This window comes from Diabrotica undecimpunctata, chromosome 1 (assembly GCF_040954645.1).
Source record: "Diabrotica undecimpunctata isolate CICGRU chromosome 1, icDiaUnde3, whole genome shotgun sequence".
NCBI lineage: Eukaryota > Metazoa > Arthropoda > Insecta > Coleoptera > Chrysomelidae > Diabrotica > Diabrotica undecimpunctata.
In genome coordinates, this window is record NC_092803.1 from 141,308,415 (window position 1) to 141,327,641 (window position 19,227).

General features: G+C 34.7%; 1 protein-coding gene across 4 annotated transcripts in view; it reads right to left on the minus strand.

The window, feature by feature from the left end:
* Window positions 1–19,227, minus strand: part of jvl (javelin-like) — a 539,968-nt gene that overhangs the window by 240,548 nt on the left and 280,193 nt on the right. The window contains exon 1 of one of the 4 annotated variants that reach the window (XM_072520144.1): window positions 9,643–9,889. The exons of the other annotated variants lie outside the window; for them this stretch is intronic. Within the exon in view, the coding sequence (XP_072376245.1) occupies window positions 9,643–9,654 (12 nt within the window). The 5' untranslated portion in view covers window positions 9,655–9,889. Of the gene's footprint in view, window positions 1–9,642; window positions 9,890–19,227 lie in introns of those variants that run through there. 4 annotated transcript variants of the gene reach the window in all.

Below are 19,227 nucleotides of genomic sequence, written 5' to 3' on the forward strand. Positions count from 1 at the left end.
ATACATATATATATATATATATATATATATATATATATATATATATATATATACAACGCAAAAGTCTAAGGATGTTTTAATAATTTGACAATACCAATGACAGAAATTTCATGACCATATAAATTTGCTTGTACTATAATTGTTGATACAGACATTCACTTCTTATCAAAAAAAAATTGAAAAACTGATAGCAATACGTATTTTAGAATGTTTTTTTATAAGGGACAAAAAAAATCGACATTTTTATGTTTTGTTTATTTTTAATTTTAGTCACTTTATATCATTCTTGCTTAATAGGTGAGTTAAAGATATTGTCTTTTTACCATGCAACGACAACATTTAACGTTGGACGAGATGAATAGAGCCGTGGGCCTCCTTCAAGCTGGTATGCGACAAACTCAAGTTTGTATTTGTATTTTCGTCTAGTTGTACTATCATAGTTACGATTTCATATATTATATTATTATGTATTAGTTGCCTATATCTCGAATCTATTCTACAGTTATTAATAGGTTGTTCTATAGCCCACATCTCGATACTACTATCAAATGCCTTTTTATAGTCTATCAACGCAAGAAATACGGGTAAATGGTACTCATTTGCCTTCTCCATTAATGTTCTCATTGTCAGCAGATGGTCTGATGTACTATATTATTTGCGAAAGCCAGCCTGCTCAACCGGTTGGTAATTATCCATTGCCGCATTTATTTTGCCCTTTAAGGGAAAAGGCAAAACGCATAGGTCTATATCAGAACCCCCAGTTAAGTCCACTTCTATAACCAAAGTTATATATGTGACGGCCGTAGCTCAGCGGTTAAGGATTTAAGTATATCATTTGTGTAAAAATATAATAAATCTTATGTTAGTTATTATTTATTATACTATTTAGTATAATTAGTGATATTTGTTAAAGCAGTTATACTAATTAAGCAAGGAAACAGTCTAATCATATTAAATTGTAAACATCTCTTACGAAAATGACTATTTGGAAAAGACTAGTCAGTCATCTGATTATTATGTCACACTTTTGAAATAACCATTGAGATTTTGATTTAACGTCCAAACTGTTAGTGTAAAACCTTTTAAAGAAAATTTATTAATGAACATATTTTTCTTACTGTTATAACCTATAATTACACCACATTTACCTAATAAAAAACGGCCTTTAAGTAATTTTGTTAAACTGATTTTTTGATTTTATTTACAATTTCAGCTCAAATACAAATTTCGTTCAAAGATCACTCTTTACAAGCTAGTAAGTAGTGTTTCAGAATTCTGGTATGAGTATCACGAAGGAATGGAACATGTAAGTAGCCAATTACAGTATCCAAAAATAGCTTATAGTAGCCAATTGGCTGCAGTACAACCTGTTTATTTCGGACAGGCGACTTCAGGAAAAAAAAACAGAAATGGCGAGAATCCGAGGTATATTATTTACCACTCTACAGAATCATCCGTTATTAGATGTATAAAATAGTGGGCATACTAGATACCTCAAACTACAGTGTGTACACATGATTTTAACGGAAGAATTGGAAAGGAAAAATATTGGTCGCATTGAGTGTCACGGTTGCTTACACTGGAGACAAAATTGAATGGATGTTGGTGTTTCTAATAATGTTTTAGCACATTTTCGTCACGATCGGAAATAATGTACACTATTTTATAAGCGCCGATGAAAATGGATCCAGACTTATATTCCAGAAACCAAAAAACACTACAAACAATAGATGTTGAAAGGTTCTCCGAAAATAACTTGTAATTTCTGTGTTAGCTCAGTACTTTTCGAACGATGTTTAAAAAACTATGTAAAAATGTTTTTATTTATTAGGTAGTAGCTATTTTAACAATAACATGATATAGTTGAGATATATAGTTATGAGTGGTGAGAATCAACCTTTAACCCTATCTATAAAAAGGATCACTAACCGTATGCAGCAATTTCAGAACCATTGCCCTTACTCCTCTTGAAAGCAAAATCCTACTACATATTATCAATAAACGGCTAAAGAACTTTCTACTTAACAATAAAAACATTTTCAATATGAAATAAACCACTAAATACATTCCACAATGGTGCATTTCGAATCGTTCTCGGAGCTTCTCACACTTCACCCATAGAAAGCTTATATTCTGAAATTGGAGAAGCAGCATTGCAGGACAGACGGACACTTCCAATAATTTCGAATGCTTCTTCTGTAGCTGCCAATAAGGATCATCCACACAGTATTCGAAAATACATTTTCCGAAAATAAACTCTACCTTTTCTCTAATAGACTTCGTACTGGAAAACCTGATTACATACGAGTAAGATCAATTTTGAATAAATTTTACGCAACAATCCTGGAAGTATTTCACTGTAACATCCAACATCCGACTTCGTGGCTAATAGATAGCCCTAATTGCAACACCTTTTTTAACGTTCTCAAAAAATACACCAATGAATTAAACGAGACTACCTTAACTGCACAAACATCTGCACCCGTGCCTCTAAATCTAATGATGGCATTGGTTGTGCATTTGTTAGTCCAACGTCTACTTTCCAATTTAAACGATCACCTCGTTCAAGTGTTTTCACAGCTGAACTTTTTGCTCTCTACAGCGCTCTTCTTCTTAGCCTTCTGTCGTCCATTTTTGGACATAGGTCTCTCTCAACTCCTTACATCGGTCTCTATACTAAGCAACATACTTCCGATTTGTTCCAGCTACTCTTTTTATATCATCTACCCATCTCATCTGTGGCCTTCCCCTTGGTCGTCTACCTTTGTAATGTCTCCAGCGCGCTCTAAAACATGCAAATCTCTCAAATATTTAAAAACCGTTTATTATCGACTCGCTCAGCTCTCTTGCAAAGCAGCATATATATCCCAAGCATCCTTTAGAGAAGCTAATAAAAACTGAACTAAAAATTTCCCAAGACAAACTCCTAAATTTATATGGATCCCATCGCATAAAGGAATTATCGGCAATGAAGACTCAGATAGAAGTGCTCGGGATGCAGCAACAAGTGCGGAATATGAATTAGTGTATGAGAGTGTATCGAAAGATCTCAACACGTTTTTTAAACAAAAACTGATTGGTCAGTGACAGCGCGAGCAATCTAAACTAAGGTCGCTAAAACCAGATACATGGCAGTGGAAAATTAGTGCCAGTTCACGGTTTATTCAAACGGTTTTAACGCGCCTACGTCTAAGATCACACACTCATATCTACTTTCGGCAGTGAATGCCCCTTGTGTGACTTATTTGCTACGTCTCTTATCGTCATCCATTTGTTAATAGAGTACCTAAAATACCAAAGAGAACGTTCAATAAACAATATAGCAATATACCGAACACTCTACCAGCTCTTATTTGAAACGAACGAAAGGTATGCTCGGTAACAACTGAAAAAATTATGTAGAATATCATAACATGAGATGAATAAGAACTTTTCACATTGAACATTCTTATAGATCAATTTATATTGGTCAAAAATCCAATGCAACTGCAGAAAAATTTGAATATATGAAATCATACTTTAAGATTTCTTCTTACTGTTCTTTTTAGGCATATATAATACGCTTTGGTCTTCGTTCCGAACTTTTCCTCTTAATGTTTTATTTGGTATTCTCCGAAATACTTTCATATCCGTTGTTTCTTTGGATTAGGTTCGTATTAGCTCGGGTTTCAGAAGTGTAGACCACTACTAGTTTATCACTTTTTTACAGTTGTCTGATCTCCTCAAATAGGGTCCCAACAGATGTGGTCTTTTAAAATTACTATAGTTTTCGTTTTTTTTATCAAAATTTTTATGTTGTACTGTAAAGCTTTGGTGTAACATTGGTCCAGCATTCTCTGAAGATCGTTCTTATTTTCTTTGATATGATTTTTACGGCTTTAATGATGTCCACTAGTTTACTTCTGTCATATATAATACATCTAATGAATATTTTTGTCGAGAGTTACATTGTTGCTGGTTTATTCCAATGTAGATCAACCTGTTCGGAACTCTTGCTGCTCTTTTTCTAGTGTTGTTCTTTCGTTAATTTTCTTTGTTAGTAATTCATGTTGTTGGCTTTATAGTGGCGTTTAATATGTTTACTCATCGCTGTTTTTTTCGATCTCTTTTCTTAAACAACATTAAAAGTATCATCATCATTTACTTCATTCGTTCACCATTAACTTCATTATTCGTCAGGGTTGATATTTTGTACAATGATTTTCTATACTAACTTTTGAAGTTATTTAAGTAATATAATTTTTCTTCCATATTCTTCCATATTTGTGCAGCTTATTTACTATTTTATCTTTAAATGACCTTTGACCTCTAAAAATTATACGAACAACCAGGAGTGTCAATTTTGGAACCCCAAAAAAGATGCAACCAAGTTTACCACTTTTACCACGTGCTTCCCTGTAAAACCTTTCCTTGTAAGGGGGAAAAACGGAAAAAATCGATTTACCAAGAATCTGTACGCCGTAGTCTGACTGTCAGATTACATACTAACAGTAATCGCATAAAAATAGAACGAGGGGTTAGACAAGGAGACCCAATGTCACCTAAACTTTTTAATAAGGTGCTAGAACATGCTTTTAAGAATTTGGATTGGATGACAAAGGGAATAAAAATAGATAAAGAATATCTAAACAACTTACGTTTCGCCGATGATATACTTATAATAGCTGAAGATCTAGGTATGGCAAGAGAGATGGTACAGGAACTCGTTGTGGCTACAGAAAGTGTAGGTTTAAATATAAATATCTCGAAAACAAAAATTATGACCAATTTGGTACCCAACCAGAACATCAGTATTGGTGGGAAAGAAATAGAACTCGTAGATAGATATAAATACCTGGGACATGAAATTATGATTGGCAGGGATAACCAGACTCATGGACTGAAGAGAAGAATCGGCCTTGGGTGGGCAGCATTTGGAAAACTGAGAGAAACTTTTAAAAGTGAGCTGCCCACATGCCTAAAGAGAAAGGTATTTGATCAGTGCGTCCTCCCAGTCTTGACGTACGGAGCAGAAACACTTACCTTAACAAAAGCAGCAGCTACCAAACTGAGAGTCACGCAGAGAAAAATGGAGCGGTCCATGTTAGGAATAACTCTGCGAGACAGAATAACCAACGAAGACATCAGGAGAAGAACCGGAGTGACTGACATCATCGAGAAGATAGCCAGACTAAAATGGAGATGGGCAGGACACATAGCCAGAATGACAGATGGGCGATGGACACAGAGGTTATTGGAATGGAGGCCAAGGGGAGACAAGAGAAGCGTCGGTCGACCACCTACAAGATGGACTGACGATTTAAGAAGACTCAATAAAAACTGGATGAGAGCGGCGCAAGATAGACGGGGTTGGAAACATGAGAAAGAGGCCTATGTTCAGCAGTGGACTCTTGACGCTGGATAATGATGATGTACGCCGTAGAAAAAAAATGTTTCAAATAATAAATGTAGCTGAGATAATTTTGAACAAAAATGTTTAGTAGCACTTTTTGTATAGAATGAACCGTTCTCTCAAAAACAATGCTTAATGCGACCGGCGATTTTAAATGTCATGTCATGCGGACGAAATTATTGTTAAATAAAATTTGTATTAATTAATTCGACGGTAAAATATCTTTTGATCAGAGTATCGAGTATCTTATCGAAAAAAATCAAAATGCGTTTTAAAGGTAAAAACTGTAGGTTTGGTATGTAATTTTTGCATTTTGCCGCAAATGAAGTTTGTTTCTATAAATCTGTTCAATAAATAAACGTTGCGCAATTTTTGACATTTTTTATGATACTCATGATATCAACAAAATGTATTACTTTCATTGACAGGTCGTAGTGGTAATTCCATTGATAGGACCCAATCTTCAAAACCTACAACATGAAATTTCGATTTTGAGTTTTGGCAAAAAATATGAGGCATTTGAAATATGACTAAAAAACGCAGAATTAAGATTTTTCATTAAACGCCCCCAAGAAGACGGTATTGGGTGGAATTTGTAGATGAGGTTGTGTAGTTTTGAAAAACGTAGTAGCGTAATTAAAAAAAAAGTTTTAAATGTTTTTGATCGTTTTTAATGTGAAAGTTTAAATTCAGCGATTTTCAGGCATATTTAAAATGCTTCACAGTTGTTGCCAAACCTTAAAAAATTGCATGCTATAGGTTTTGAATATTAGGCCATAATGGAAACCCTGTAATGACCGGTCAATGAAAGTGATAAATTGTATTGATCTCATGAGAATCACAAAAAATGGCCAAAATCGCACTACGTTTATTTATTTAACACCTTTATCAACACTGAATTCCTTTTCGGCAACATAAAAAATTTCATACGAAAACTTTTTCGCCTTTAAAACGCATTTTGATTTTTGTCGATTGTAATGTGGAATTTTTACCGTCAAATGGATACAAATTTTATTTAACATTGATTTTGCCCGTGTAACTGACATTCAAAATCGCTGGTCGTTTTCACCTAAAAAGTGTTACTAAACAATTTTGTTCGAAATAATCTCAGCTACATTTTTTGTTTACTTACCAATTTTTTTCTCCATACAGATTCTTGGTAAATCGACTTTTTCTGTTTTTCCCCCCTACGAGGGGGCTTTAAGGAGGAAGCCCGGGAGTAAAACTGGTAAACATTTTTGCATCTTTTTGAGGTCCTAAAATTGACATTCTCGGCAAAATTCAGCTTGTTCGTATGATTTTTAGAGATTCGGTGGCATTTTCGTCGTTAAGAATGAAATAAACGAGAAGGATAAAAACAAAAAAGAGAGCTCAATAATAAACGACAAGTATCGCTAAAATTGTAGCGTGCTGATCACGGGTACATAACTTTCGGTCTTCAGATTGGGAAACGGCTTCTGATCTGGATGTAGAAACGTCAAATAAACAATTTGTAATTACTTTGTATTCGCTATCTGGTTCTGCAGTTGAATTATCATAAAATATTTAAGCAAATATTGCTTTTTTGTAGAATAATTTTATTAGATTCGGCTCATATGCTGATATGGCTCAGAAGGTACTTGCTTGCGTCATGTTCTGTATGTATCTGTGCAAAAATGAGTGAAAGCAAGGCCAAAAATAATATTTTAAACCAGCAGTTTATAAGGACAGATTTGATTATTTTTCTTAATTTCCTTAATGTCCTATCGGAGGTTGTATGTATTATTTCTTTAGTATCCAACCTTTCAATCTGTAGATCAAGGTAAAATATATAACATCTGAGAACTATTAATCTGAGGTGTATAGAAAGGCGTTTATTAGTACTTTTTTTACATTGTTTGTCTTGCAATTTTAATTCGAACTTTATCTTGGTTATTGTTGTTTACAAGCCAGATATTTGTAAGCATTAAACTTTTGTATTTAGGTTTGTTCTATCATTAGGATTTCGTCTGCATTTTGTGCTTTTAGAACAGTCATTTTGGTTTTTTTTTTCTTGTTTACTTTGACTCCAAATTCATGTTGTGTACAAGTCGTTATAGATATTCCGTGGCTAAGCACTGATATCAGTTTTTGAAATATAGCTTCACTATAGTTATATGGATATTATCTGACCTCTGATTTTTCATCTTTATATCGGCCTTTTGATTCCAATACAGTTGGTTGATAATTTGGAAATCGACTGCCTATATTTTTGTTCTCTAGTCTTGCCATTAATTTTTCATTGAGTACTCGATCAAATGCATTTGAAATCGTTGAAATAGCAATCAATATTCTAGTTTTTATGTAAGTCCTGTACGGAAACCAAATATTATGTCATCATATTTCTCTATATTTTCATACAGTCTTCCATAAATTAATTTTAGAAATATTTTCATACTATGACTTAAGAGAACATTTTTCTATAATTGATATAAGTCTAGCGGTACTGTTTTTCAAATTACTATAAAAGTGGATAACAATCAGCACTATTACCTGCTGCATTTCTGTCATTATAATTCCGGTTTTGTTTCGTTGTCAATTTTTTCTAGTTGCTATCGGTTCGATTTCCTTCGATTTCCTTCTTCGTCAACCATTTTCCATCCATTCCTGAATATAGGTCTCTCACAATCGCTTCCACCATTCTTTATCTTACGCTAATATAATCCATTGTTTGCCTGCCACTGCTATTATGTCAGCTACTCATCTCTTTTGAGGTCTTATCATGCTTCTTGTCGTCCTCCTTGGTCTCCATTCTAGGGTTCTCCTTGTCCACCTGTTATCGTCATATCTGGCTATGTGACAGGCCCAGCACATTTCATTTTTTAAATTTCTTCCACGATATCCCTGATTTTCGTTCTACGTCTCAACTCTGTGTTTCTAATCATGTCTCTCAGTGATATTCCAAGCGTGGTTCGTTCCATTGCCCTTTGCGTTGTTTCTAGTTTTTTAGCAGATTTTCTGGTAAGGGTTACGGTCTCCAAGATATAGATACAAACTGGTAGTATGCATGTGTTATACACCTTTTTCTTTAAGTTCATAGGAATGCAGGTGTTTTTCATGATAGTTCAAGTAAAATCAATGTACATTTTTTTTAGCGTTATTCTTCGAGTTCTCTGCATTTATTTACTAGCCTCATTGACCTTAAGTACATCTTTTTTCTTATTCTGATATGCATTTCTTTGTATTTTGTCTAAATTTCTTCCTTATATTTCGTTCTTTCTATTCAAGTCAATTGATTCGTTTGACGACGATTGTTAAGAAAGAAAATCATAATATAAACGAACACAGTTCAGTGCTGGCAAATATTCTGTAACTGACTGGGTCTATAAAATGAAAAAGAAAAAATGGTGACCATAAACAGTGTAATGTTATCAGAATGAATATGATACCTTCACTAAGGTGGAATTTAAAGCAGCCGGCCAGCCGGTGAAGCAAAAAATGCCAAAAGCGTGCAGTAACAGGCAGTTATATAAAAAGAGTATTTCAAAGCTTATGGTAAGTACATAATTGTGAGGGAGAAGCGCCTGGTGGTTTGCAAAAAGGTATTTTTTGTTTTGCCATACGAATAAGCACCGAGAGGAAAGTTATATATTTAACTTTTTAAGAAAAATATTGATAACACACAAAATTGAAGGTATAAGTAATTAATAGACGAGTACAATCTAATATTTTTGATAAAACAGAGCAAGGAGGACAAATCTTATGCTCGTCCAAATAGCTAATAAAAGTCAAACATAACCCGTATCCAGTAATGTTGTGCAAAAGGTTCTTTATAAGAGAAAATACATAAATACAACATGCCAGTCAATTTAATTTAATTTAAGTTAGTTTAGTATAAATGCTAAACATTGATATTAAAAAAGTTCAGAAAAGTTTGTAAAAATCCACCACTTCAAACTTGTGGAAGATAAAAATAGATAAACCATATGTGTGAAATGATTCAAATGATACATGCCCTAGGATATGCACATCATAAAGCTTTTGCAAAATGCTTTCCTGTAGGTTATGTTTATGTCTCACATATTTACTATTTCATCACATGACTCATTAAATCAATGAATAGATAATATACAGTTATATCAATACAATCAATTACACGCTTTTTAGAGCTTTCATTGTCACATCATCCTTGATAATAATTTATTCCCAGAACACTGTAGGTACATAAAAAAATTAACCTCCAAATCCTCAGCAAAACAAACACTATGCAATTATATTGCTAAACAACTTACCTCATTCCACATCCATACACGAAATTTTTCACCGTTCCGACTTAATCCAAATAAGAGAAAATAGTACCATCACCATGCACTTAAATAATATCCACCCTTTTATAAATTAAAACTCACTGGGTAACAATAAAAACAGTCACACATCACTTAGAACTTTCGGCTCTGCGAAAAGATGAAGGTTGTTGGCCTCGAATTGTCAATACACTAACGTTGAGCATAACCTACCCTCACAGCGGGTGAGCGACTACTAAACCGTCGGAATCGGACGGAGTTGTGCCGAACCGTTGACGATGGAATCGGGGATATACGTGATCGGCGAGGCATAGCGATCTCTCCGTGGTGGCACCGTCGCGTCGATGAGTGAGAATTTAGCCATAGTCCGAGAGATCGCGACCACGATATGTCAGGTAAGGTGTTGTCTAATGGGATGGGCGCTCCTTCTAACTAGTCTAAATATCAACTTTCTTCTAAAAGTATGGAAAAATACTAAACATTCCTAAAGATTCCACTACCCATAGTTGTTCGTGTAATTTAAATAACATATTTTATATAATGTAAGATTCATGTTCTAAACAGCATAAATCTAATTATATCTTAAATAAATCAAGAATTTAGTTACCTGTAAATATAACTTCGCTTCTACGTACTTCTAATAAAATGAATGAATTATTTTCCTTGATATTTTGATAAAAGATAATTGTTACGACAGTGTCGTGAGATTTATTCCATATAGAAAAAATCGCTTGACGAAAAATAAGTATAATCTAGAATGTTATAGATGTCATCAAAAAATTCCGAAATGTCTAGTAATGTCTGAAGCGTCAGAAAATTTATATAAACACAGAAAGTTGACAGTTTAGGTAACAATAGTATTTTGAATAGTTGTGATTGTGTAGATAATTAACAAACTATTTTAATCCAGATGTTAAACATACTGCAAAATATTCAACAAAAATCTCAACAGAAGATGTTTTATTTGCGGAAGAATGAGAATATTTGTAAATAATTGCAGAAACCGATCCCAGGCAAGGAAAGAAAGAAGGTCAGAAGGTCGACTAGATCAACTTCCAGAAGCCCGTCACATAGTGCTACTAGAAATACTACTAGATAATATAGACCTCTAAGAAATCGTTCTCCCACAACTGACAACAGGAAGACAAAAGATACTTTGGAATATAAAGTTGCTCATTTGAAGGCTCAACTAGAGATTAGTAAAAATGAAATAAAAAAATTAAGAGAACAAGTGTCAATTTTGCTTCTTCTTCTTTACGTGCCATCTCCGCGACGAAGGTTGGCAATCATCACTGCTATTCTAACTTTTGACACTACAACCCGAAAGAGTTCAGTTGAGCTGCATCCAAACCATTCTCTGAGGTTTCTCAGCCAGGACATTCTTCCTCTACCTATGCTGAGCTTTCCTTGAATCTTTCCCTGCATTATTGGTTTTAGGCATTCATATCTGTCGCCATGTGTTATATGACCCAGATATTGTAGTTTTCCTATTTTGATGGAATCCAGTATCTCCCTGCTGCTCTCTATTCTTCTTAGTACTTCTTCATTGGTTATTCTGTCTGTCCAGGAGATTCTCAGCATTCTTCGATATGTCCACATTTCAAATGATTCCAATTGATTGAGACATTGTTTATTTAAACCTCACCGTACAAAAGAACAGAAAATACATAACACTTTAGTACTCATTTTCTAAGATTTAGGCTGAGGTCTCTACAACATAATATTTGTTTCATATTATTGAATGCACTTCTAGCCTTTTCTATTCTAACTCTAATTTCTTTGGTATAATCGTTTATTTTATTAATGTTTCTCCCTAAATAGTTATAATTCTGAACTCGTTCTATCGTCTTATTATTTACGTGTACATTAATTTTCTTTGATATAACCATGAATTTTGTTTTCTTTATGTTTAGTGACAAACCAAATTCTTCACTCGCTTCAACAACCTTATCTAAAATTCTTTGTAGATCTGTAATATTTTCTGCTATTAGTATTGTATCATCAGCATACCTAATTTCATGTATGGGTAGTCATTTATTTTTATGCGTGCTACTTCATCTTCTAATGCTTTTTTGAATATTTCCTCTGAGTATGCATTAAACAGTGATGGCGACAAGACACAAGACAAGACAATTTTTCAGAATACGTTAAATAAAAAATTACAAGAATTCCAAGATGCTTTAAGCGCAAAACAGCTTCAAAGCCATTGGCAGCTTGAAGAAAAAAAATTTAACCGAAGAACTAAGTCTCCGGATGATCACGGTTAATCAGGAAGAAGATAATGATCAGACCTCCCTCGAAAACCTTAAAAATGGTCTACTATAAAGGCTCACTGGGCTCAATCAGGAATCTCTGTATTTTTCCAAAGGTCTACTATATCGGAAGCGGGAAAGTCACAATGGAGTACGTCTAGTTCAACAAGTGGTACTGCCAAAATTAAATATTAAAAGTGAGTTATAAGAACTTCATAGCAGCCTTTCTGGAAGACATTTTGCAGTTAAAAGAACACTTGCCAGAATTCGAGACAAAGTTTACTGGATCAACATTGTCGCCGAGATGTTGAAGATTGGTGTAAGAAATGCGAATTATGTAACGGTAGACAAGGCCCTAAAACAAGAAGAAGTAAAATGGCACAATATCTTTCCGGAGAGCCTTTTGAACGACTTGCAGTGGATATTCTCGGTCGACTTCCGATGAAAGAGAGAGGAAACAAGTACTTAATGGTTGCAATAGATAATTTTTTTTAAATTGCCTGAAATTACACCCCTTCCTAATCAATATTTTTCTGAAGTTATTTATTAATGTTTTATATTTTAAGAATGATTTCCAAAGTGGAAATCCAAGGCTCAAAAAAAATTAGCTTAAAGTAGAATTTTAGCTCATTCCCAACAAAAAATAGTAAATTTTCTAATTAAGAAGCGACTACAGTAGCAGAAGCATTCATAACCTACGTCGTTTCAAGACACGGAGTTACTTGAGAGTTACATTCTCATTAAAGACGAAATTTTGAGTCACAATCATGGCAAGAAATAATGAAAATCTTGGGTATTAAGAAAACTCGCATTACACCCCTCCATCCGCAATCAGACGGAATGGTGGAAAGACGGAATAGAACTGTTTGTCAATATTTTTCAATGTTTGCCGCTGATTATCAAAAAGATTGGGATACTTTAATTTCTCTATTCCTGTTAGCTATAGAAGTTCCGAACATGAAGCAACCAGTGATTCTCTATTGATGATAATCACCGGAAGAGAAATAAAACTTCCTCAAGATCTTATTTTAAGAAGATTGCCTCCTTGCGAAGAAGAACGTTGAGATTTGACGTACATCGAAAATTTGAAAGAAAAATTGGAAAAAGTACGAATTTGCTCGTAAAAGTTTGAAGCTTCAAAGTGATAAAGCCAAGACCAGACTCAGCATGCATGCTACTAGGACAACTTTCAAAAGAGTTGAAACAGTATGGTTATACAATTCCAAACGTGAGAAAGTGCTTTGTCCGAATCTTTGTTCTTTGCCCAAGATAGTTAATATCAAGAGATTAGCTCCATACTATGGACCATATACTGTTGGCTTCAATTGGTGAGTTGGTTTTAACAGCACTACCCACGTAGATTGTATACATGACGTAGCCCAGATTAAACAGATTACATTCTAATAAGATTAACATGGACATTCTCGGGCATCAGCTTTAAAACATAACCGAGCACAGATTGTAGAAGTGACCATTAACTCCTAGTATTAAACGTCCTACTTCGCTTTAAAGTCCTTAAAAGGAGAACCCTAAGAAAAATCATGCATCTAAACTTCTAAAAAATCATGTCTGTATAGTTAGCATATCCATTTTATAAGGCCGAATTTAGACCAACACTTAAATGTATTGCTAATTTATTACCGAGACACAAAAATTATTGCTATAGCCGTTTCCGAGAAACAGTGGGTATGCTAACTTCACAGTAAAGCCTGCATAGCCATAGCTATATCTCGACAAGGAAAAGGGGTACAGGGCCCATCTTGGCATCATATTTTATTGCTAATTAATTGCTGTTGATTGGTACATTAACCAATCCCCAAAAAATAGCCCATTATTCCCTAGCCATACCCAATTATTATTCTAACTTTACGGTAAAGTTTTTTTTAGTTACTATCAAATAAATAAATTAAATCATTGCTTATTCATTAAATTCGCTTTAACATATAACATTGTCCACGTATATTAGGAATTAATATTAAATATAGCTTTCTGAACGATTTTTGTCAGTAAATAATTTAAAAATTATAAAAATATACAAAAAATGGAACAATATATTATATTAGTTCAAGAGCCAGCTACAAATTGACCAGTTACGTATACTCGTCGTTAGTGTGAGGGAAACAACAAATATTGTGGTATTAACGGTATGTGCCGAGCGCTCAATGTTAACAATTTTGAAAAACACATCGGAATCTTGTACATGGATATTTAAACTTTACTTTTACTTTCTAACTTCAAAAATTATTTTTTACTGAGTTTCAGAGCTTTAAAAATGACCGATTTGGCGTTTTTCAAAATTTCAAACTTACTTACTTACTTACTCCTTGGCGTAACAACCCTTCGTGGGTTTTAGCCGGCTCGACAACATGCCTCCACTGTTTTCTGTCTTGAGCAACCTCCATCAAATTCTCCACGAACATAGTGCTTAGGTCTCTTGCTATATTATCTCGCCACCGGAGACGAGGGCGTCAAAATTTCAAACGCTTATTTATAACTCGAGAACGATCAACTTTAAGAAAAGTTACTACGGACCTTTTTTGTTCAGAATCACCAAAAATCTTTGTCCCGGGCGGAAAAGTTAATTTTTGAAATTTGTATGAAAAAATTGTTCAACAAAATCTTGACCGAGGTGGCCCATGTTTTCTTGCGGGTTTAATATTAGGGTGTAATTTTTGATAAGCTTGTGCAAAGAAACCCAGTTCGAATAATTTTTTATCGCCACAATTTAATAATGTCCGGATTTGACAAATAACCCCGTACTATGGGTATAGATTTTAAGAAATTTATAAATAAATCAGCACGTTGCATTTCGTATAATATTTTTATCCATTTTTCCCACCAATCACTACGTTTCTCACGACAGCATTCAGCTAATCCATATCTTGTCAAAACGTGGATGTTCTGTAACGCGAAATTCAGCTGTTTGTATAGTTCAGCACCCTCCCGCACTACCATACTGAAAAATTATCATCCATGGTATGATGGCATGCTAGCACCCAGCTTGTTTACGCCTCACCTAGTCAATCTTTAGCGTTTCCTCGGCAAAATAAAATAAAACATGCCGCCAAGACGGGCTCTGTAGCCTTTTTCATCGCCGAGGTATAGCTATGGCTATGCTAGCTTTACCGTAAAGTCAGCAGAACTATAGTTTCTCGGAAACGGTTGCAGCAATAAATTGTTTCTTGGCGTAAATAAAACTAGATTTGGAACAAACGATAACTACAGAGCGTTATTGAAAGAAATAAGAAGACAATGCCACAAAGACAAGGCAGATTATATCTCCCAAATATGCAGAGAAATAGAAGAACATGGTTGTTGAAATAAACCGAGAGATTTACTTCAAAAGGCCAACCTCCTTACCAGAGAGTTTAAACCTCAAACGTGGTCTGTGATGGATACGGAAAGTAATCTAAGGACCAATACTGACGAAATATTGGAGACGTGGCGAAACTATTGTAGCGATTTACATAGAAATAACGAGAGTGCAGCATAAAATGTATGGCCCTCCGACTACCTAGATAACCTAATGTCTTGCTCTCTGAAGTAAAAAATGCGATTAAATTGCTAAAGAGAAATAAATCCCCAGAAATTAACACAATACCAAGAGAAATACTGTAGTCATTAGGTGACAAAAATTGACATATTACCCATTCTATCAGTGTCTGGAATACCGCAGAAACAACAGGGTTTGTAAAGAGAAATGGTACACGTGAGCAAATACTGAACCTGAGACAACTCATTGAAAATTCGAGAGAATTTCAAGTACCTATGATAATATAATTATCTACCTATGATAATATAGTTAACTTCTACAAGGCAATCGATTGTGTAAGCTGAATAAATCTTTGGTCCATATTAACAGAGATGGGAGCACCGACACACCTCGTGACACTTCAGAAGAGAGATTGAGGGGTTAGACAAGGATTCGTTTTATCACCTGACTTACTCAATATTTATGGTCAACATGTCGAAAGGATGGCTTTAGAAGGATGGGTACATGGAGTAACGGTAGCTGGTATAAAAATCTTCAATTTAAGATTTCCTTAACCTTAAAAAATGCTAGATCTCCTACGAAGACTTGAGTTGAAAAGCATTAAAGTTGGTCTTAAAACTAATAGAGACAATACGAAAATAATGGTGATAGACTATCAGCACTATTCAGCTGAATAACCGCTTACAGGAATAACAAATAGTAGACAGCTTTAACTATCTCGGATCTAGTATAACTAACGATGGCAACTGTGCAGCAGAAGTTCGGAGATGCATTTGTATAGCAAAAATTCGATGAGTCACTTAACTAAAGTTTGCAAAGACAGACTATCTCTCAAAAAATCAAGATAAGATTGGTAAATGCACTTGTATTCTCAATAGTTCTATACGGGGCAGTAACTTGGACTCTTCGCGTACAAGAACGCCAAAATTGATGTCTTTAAGATCTGGTATTGGAGAAGAATGCTGCGCTTACCTTGGACAGCTCATCGGACAAATGTTTCATTAACCAACGTGAATGTCTTCAAGTACACGTCTGCAGCGAATTCTAGAGTTATTTGGTCATGTGATTTAGAGAGATTAATAGTTTCTGGAAACGTTCCGGGTAGAAGACCAAGAGGACGGTTACCAACCAGATGGTTCGACCAAATTCAGAATTCAGCAGCCACTCATTGTGGCTGCTGAAACGCTTAAAGCAGCTGAGGATAGAGACCAAGGAAGAAAATTTGTTAGGAGTATTGGAAGAAATCATAATCCTCAGTAATAGGGTAACGACAAAAGAGAGATGGAAAAATGGATAAAAAAGAAATATTTTGTTAGTGCTCAAAAAATTAAGCATTAGTGATTAGAAACTCATGATTAGAAAACACTAAATAGTTAGTATAGGATAACCCTTAACTTTAAATTACTAATATTTTCAACTAGTCAACATTACTCATTAGTTTATCAGCAATAATTTGAATTTCATAAAAAATTAATAACCTTCAAATGTGCTAATAATTAAACCATTGCGAGTTATAATAATTTTCATTACAGTTATTAAGTGAAATGAAATCATAATTGCAATTAAGAGATTATATCTAACAATCAGAAGTAAAGGAATTTTATCAATTTACTCGAAGTATCCTGTAAGCAATAAAAAATGGGAAACGATTAATTTTAAAACAATGCAAACGGTGAAAGTATCGAAACAATTTTCAGCACGCACGTTAGGAATGCACTTGCATATATTCCCGAAAGGGATAATCTTCACTGTAAGCAAATAAGGATGTTAAGACTATTGTTATTTAAATAAAAGCTTCCTTGTTCAGTGATTTAAGTTCCGGGAAAAAGAATAGATTATACAAGAGTACTCGTGATTAGGCAAGTTTGTGATTTCAACTTTATTCTAGTTAAAAACTTTAAATATGCAATATTAAAAGTGTATCAATCTATATATTTAATCATTCATATTCGTTAATTTCATTTCTTCTTCTTCTTCGCGCGACTAGGATTACTCCTGTTTGCCTGCCTCTTATTCTGTTTCAGTCGTTGTTGGCTGTACATCATCTTTCCACCTTTTTGGCGGCCTTCCAACGGGTCTTCTGCTATACGGCTTGTTGTTTTTACAGATGTTCGCTAATCTATCTGGTCCCATTCGGTTTACATGTTCGTTCCAGTTTTTTTTGCTTGTTTTTATCCACCTGTTAATATTTTGAATTTTGCATTGTTCGCGTACACTTCTGTTGGTTTTTCTGTCTCTTAATGATATGCCCGCTATTGATCTTAATACTTTCATTTCCATATTGTTGATTTGTTGTTTCGTCTTTCTTGTATCGGTCCTTGTCTCCGTTGCATATGCTAGGATCGGTCTTACTGTTATCTTGTATACTTTCATTTTGCTTTCCGTGGTCAGATATTTGTTTCTTCATATGGTTTCTCGGAGGCAACCACTTACTCTTACCGCTTTTGATGCTTGCCTTGTGGTCTCTGTTCTTATATCCCTGTCACTAGTGATCTCTACTCCTAGGTAATTGAATTTCATTATTTGTTCTACAATTTTGCCGTCTATTTCTAGTTTGCATCTACGCGGCTCTTTACTGATCACTATACATTTGGTTTTTTCTACTGATATTCTCATATTATTCATAATTTCTCATTTCTCTCATTTCTCTCTCATTTCATAATTTCATTTCTATATATCTAATATTTCGAGTCTATTTGTGATAATATGTAAAATACCACTTATGTTACTTTACTTCAGTCGTCAGGGATGAAAATCCACTGAACCTCTAAAAATCATGCGAACAAGCTGAATTTTGCTTCTTCTTCTTCTAAGGAAGTTGATATACGAGCACTAATGTCGTCGCGTTGATAACGCGGAAAATAGGACGCATAATATCCAAGTTATACATGACAGTAGTTGCGTCGCGTTGATATCACTTTGTCCGCGTTGGCAGCGTTACGTATAACTTAATACACGCTATGTGCAACGCGTGAACTGTCTGCTGCTAACGCGACCGGGTGCACTAGCAACGCTTGCCGTTAGGATAACGAGGACTCGCCGACGGCAATATCGTTCGTATAATTTACTCCATGGTAGTGCCATTGTCCGTTTTGGCCGACGCTAACGCGGTGTTGCTAACACGACAACATTAGCGCTCGTATAACAGGGCCCTCATAGTGCCGTGCACCCATAGTGCGTTGACTAATTATTTTCAGGTCAGACGTCTGTCTTTTGCGGCGTGCAAAAGCTCGCCAGAGTAATTTATGCCTGTTTAGTTCTTTATATTCTGTAGCCAAGACATTCGTCTGCGACCTACTCCGCTTCTGTACTCAATCTTCTCTTAGATAATTAATTGAGGGATTGTGTATTTTTTTTCCTCTCAGGATATGGCCCAGGTATCCTTGATTAAGTTAATTAACTCTCTCTCAGTATTTGCCCTTCCTAAGACTTCCTCGTTTCTCACCCTATCTGTCCATGATATGCGGAACATTATTTGCAAGGTCAGCATTTCGAAGATCTCTAACATGTTAATGGAGGATATTTTTAACGTCCATGTCTCCATGCCGTATAATAATATGGACCATACACAGTATTTAACTATCCTGTAGCGGAGATTGAAGGAAAGATTGCGGTTACATAGTAGAGGTTTAAATTTCACAAAAGCTTATCTTGCTTGTCCGGTACGGCATTTTATTTCTTGTTGAGGATCCCATTGGTCTTTCATTATCATTCCCAAATATTTGAATGTTTTCACTTGCTCGATTGAAGCATTATCTAACTGCAGTAGTACTCTTAAAAGAGCGTTTTTTCTTATTGCCATGCGTTTAGTTTTCCCAGCATTTATCT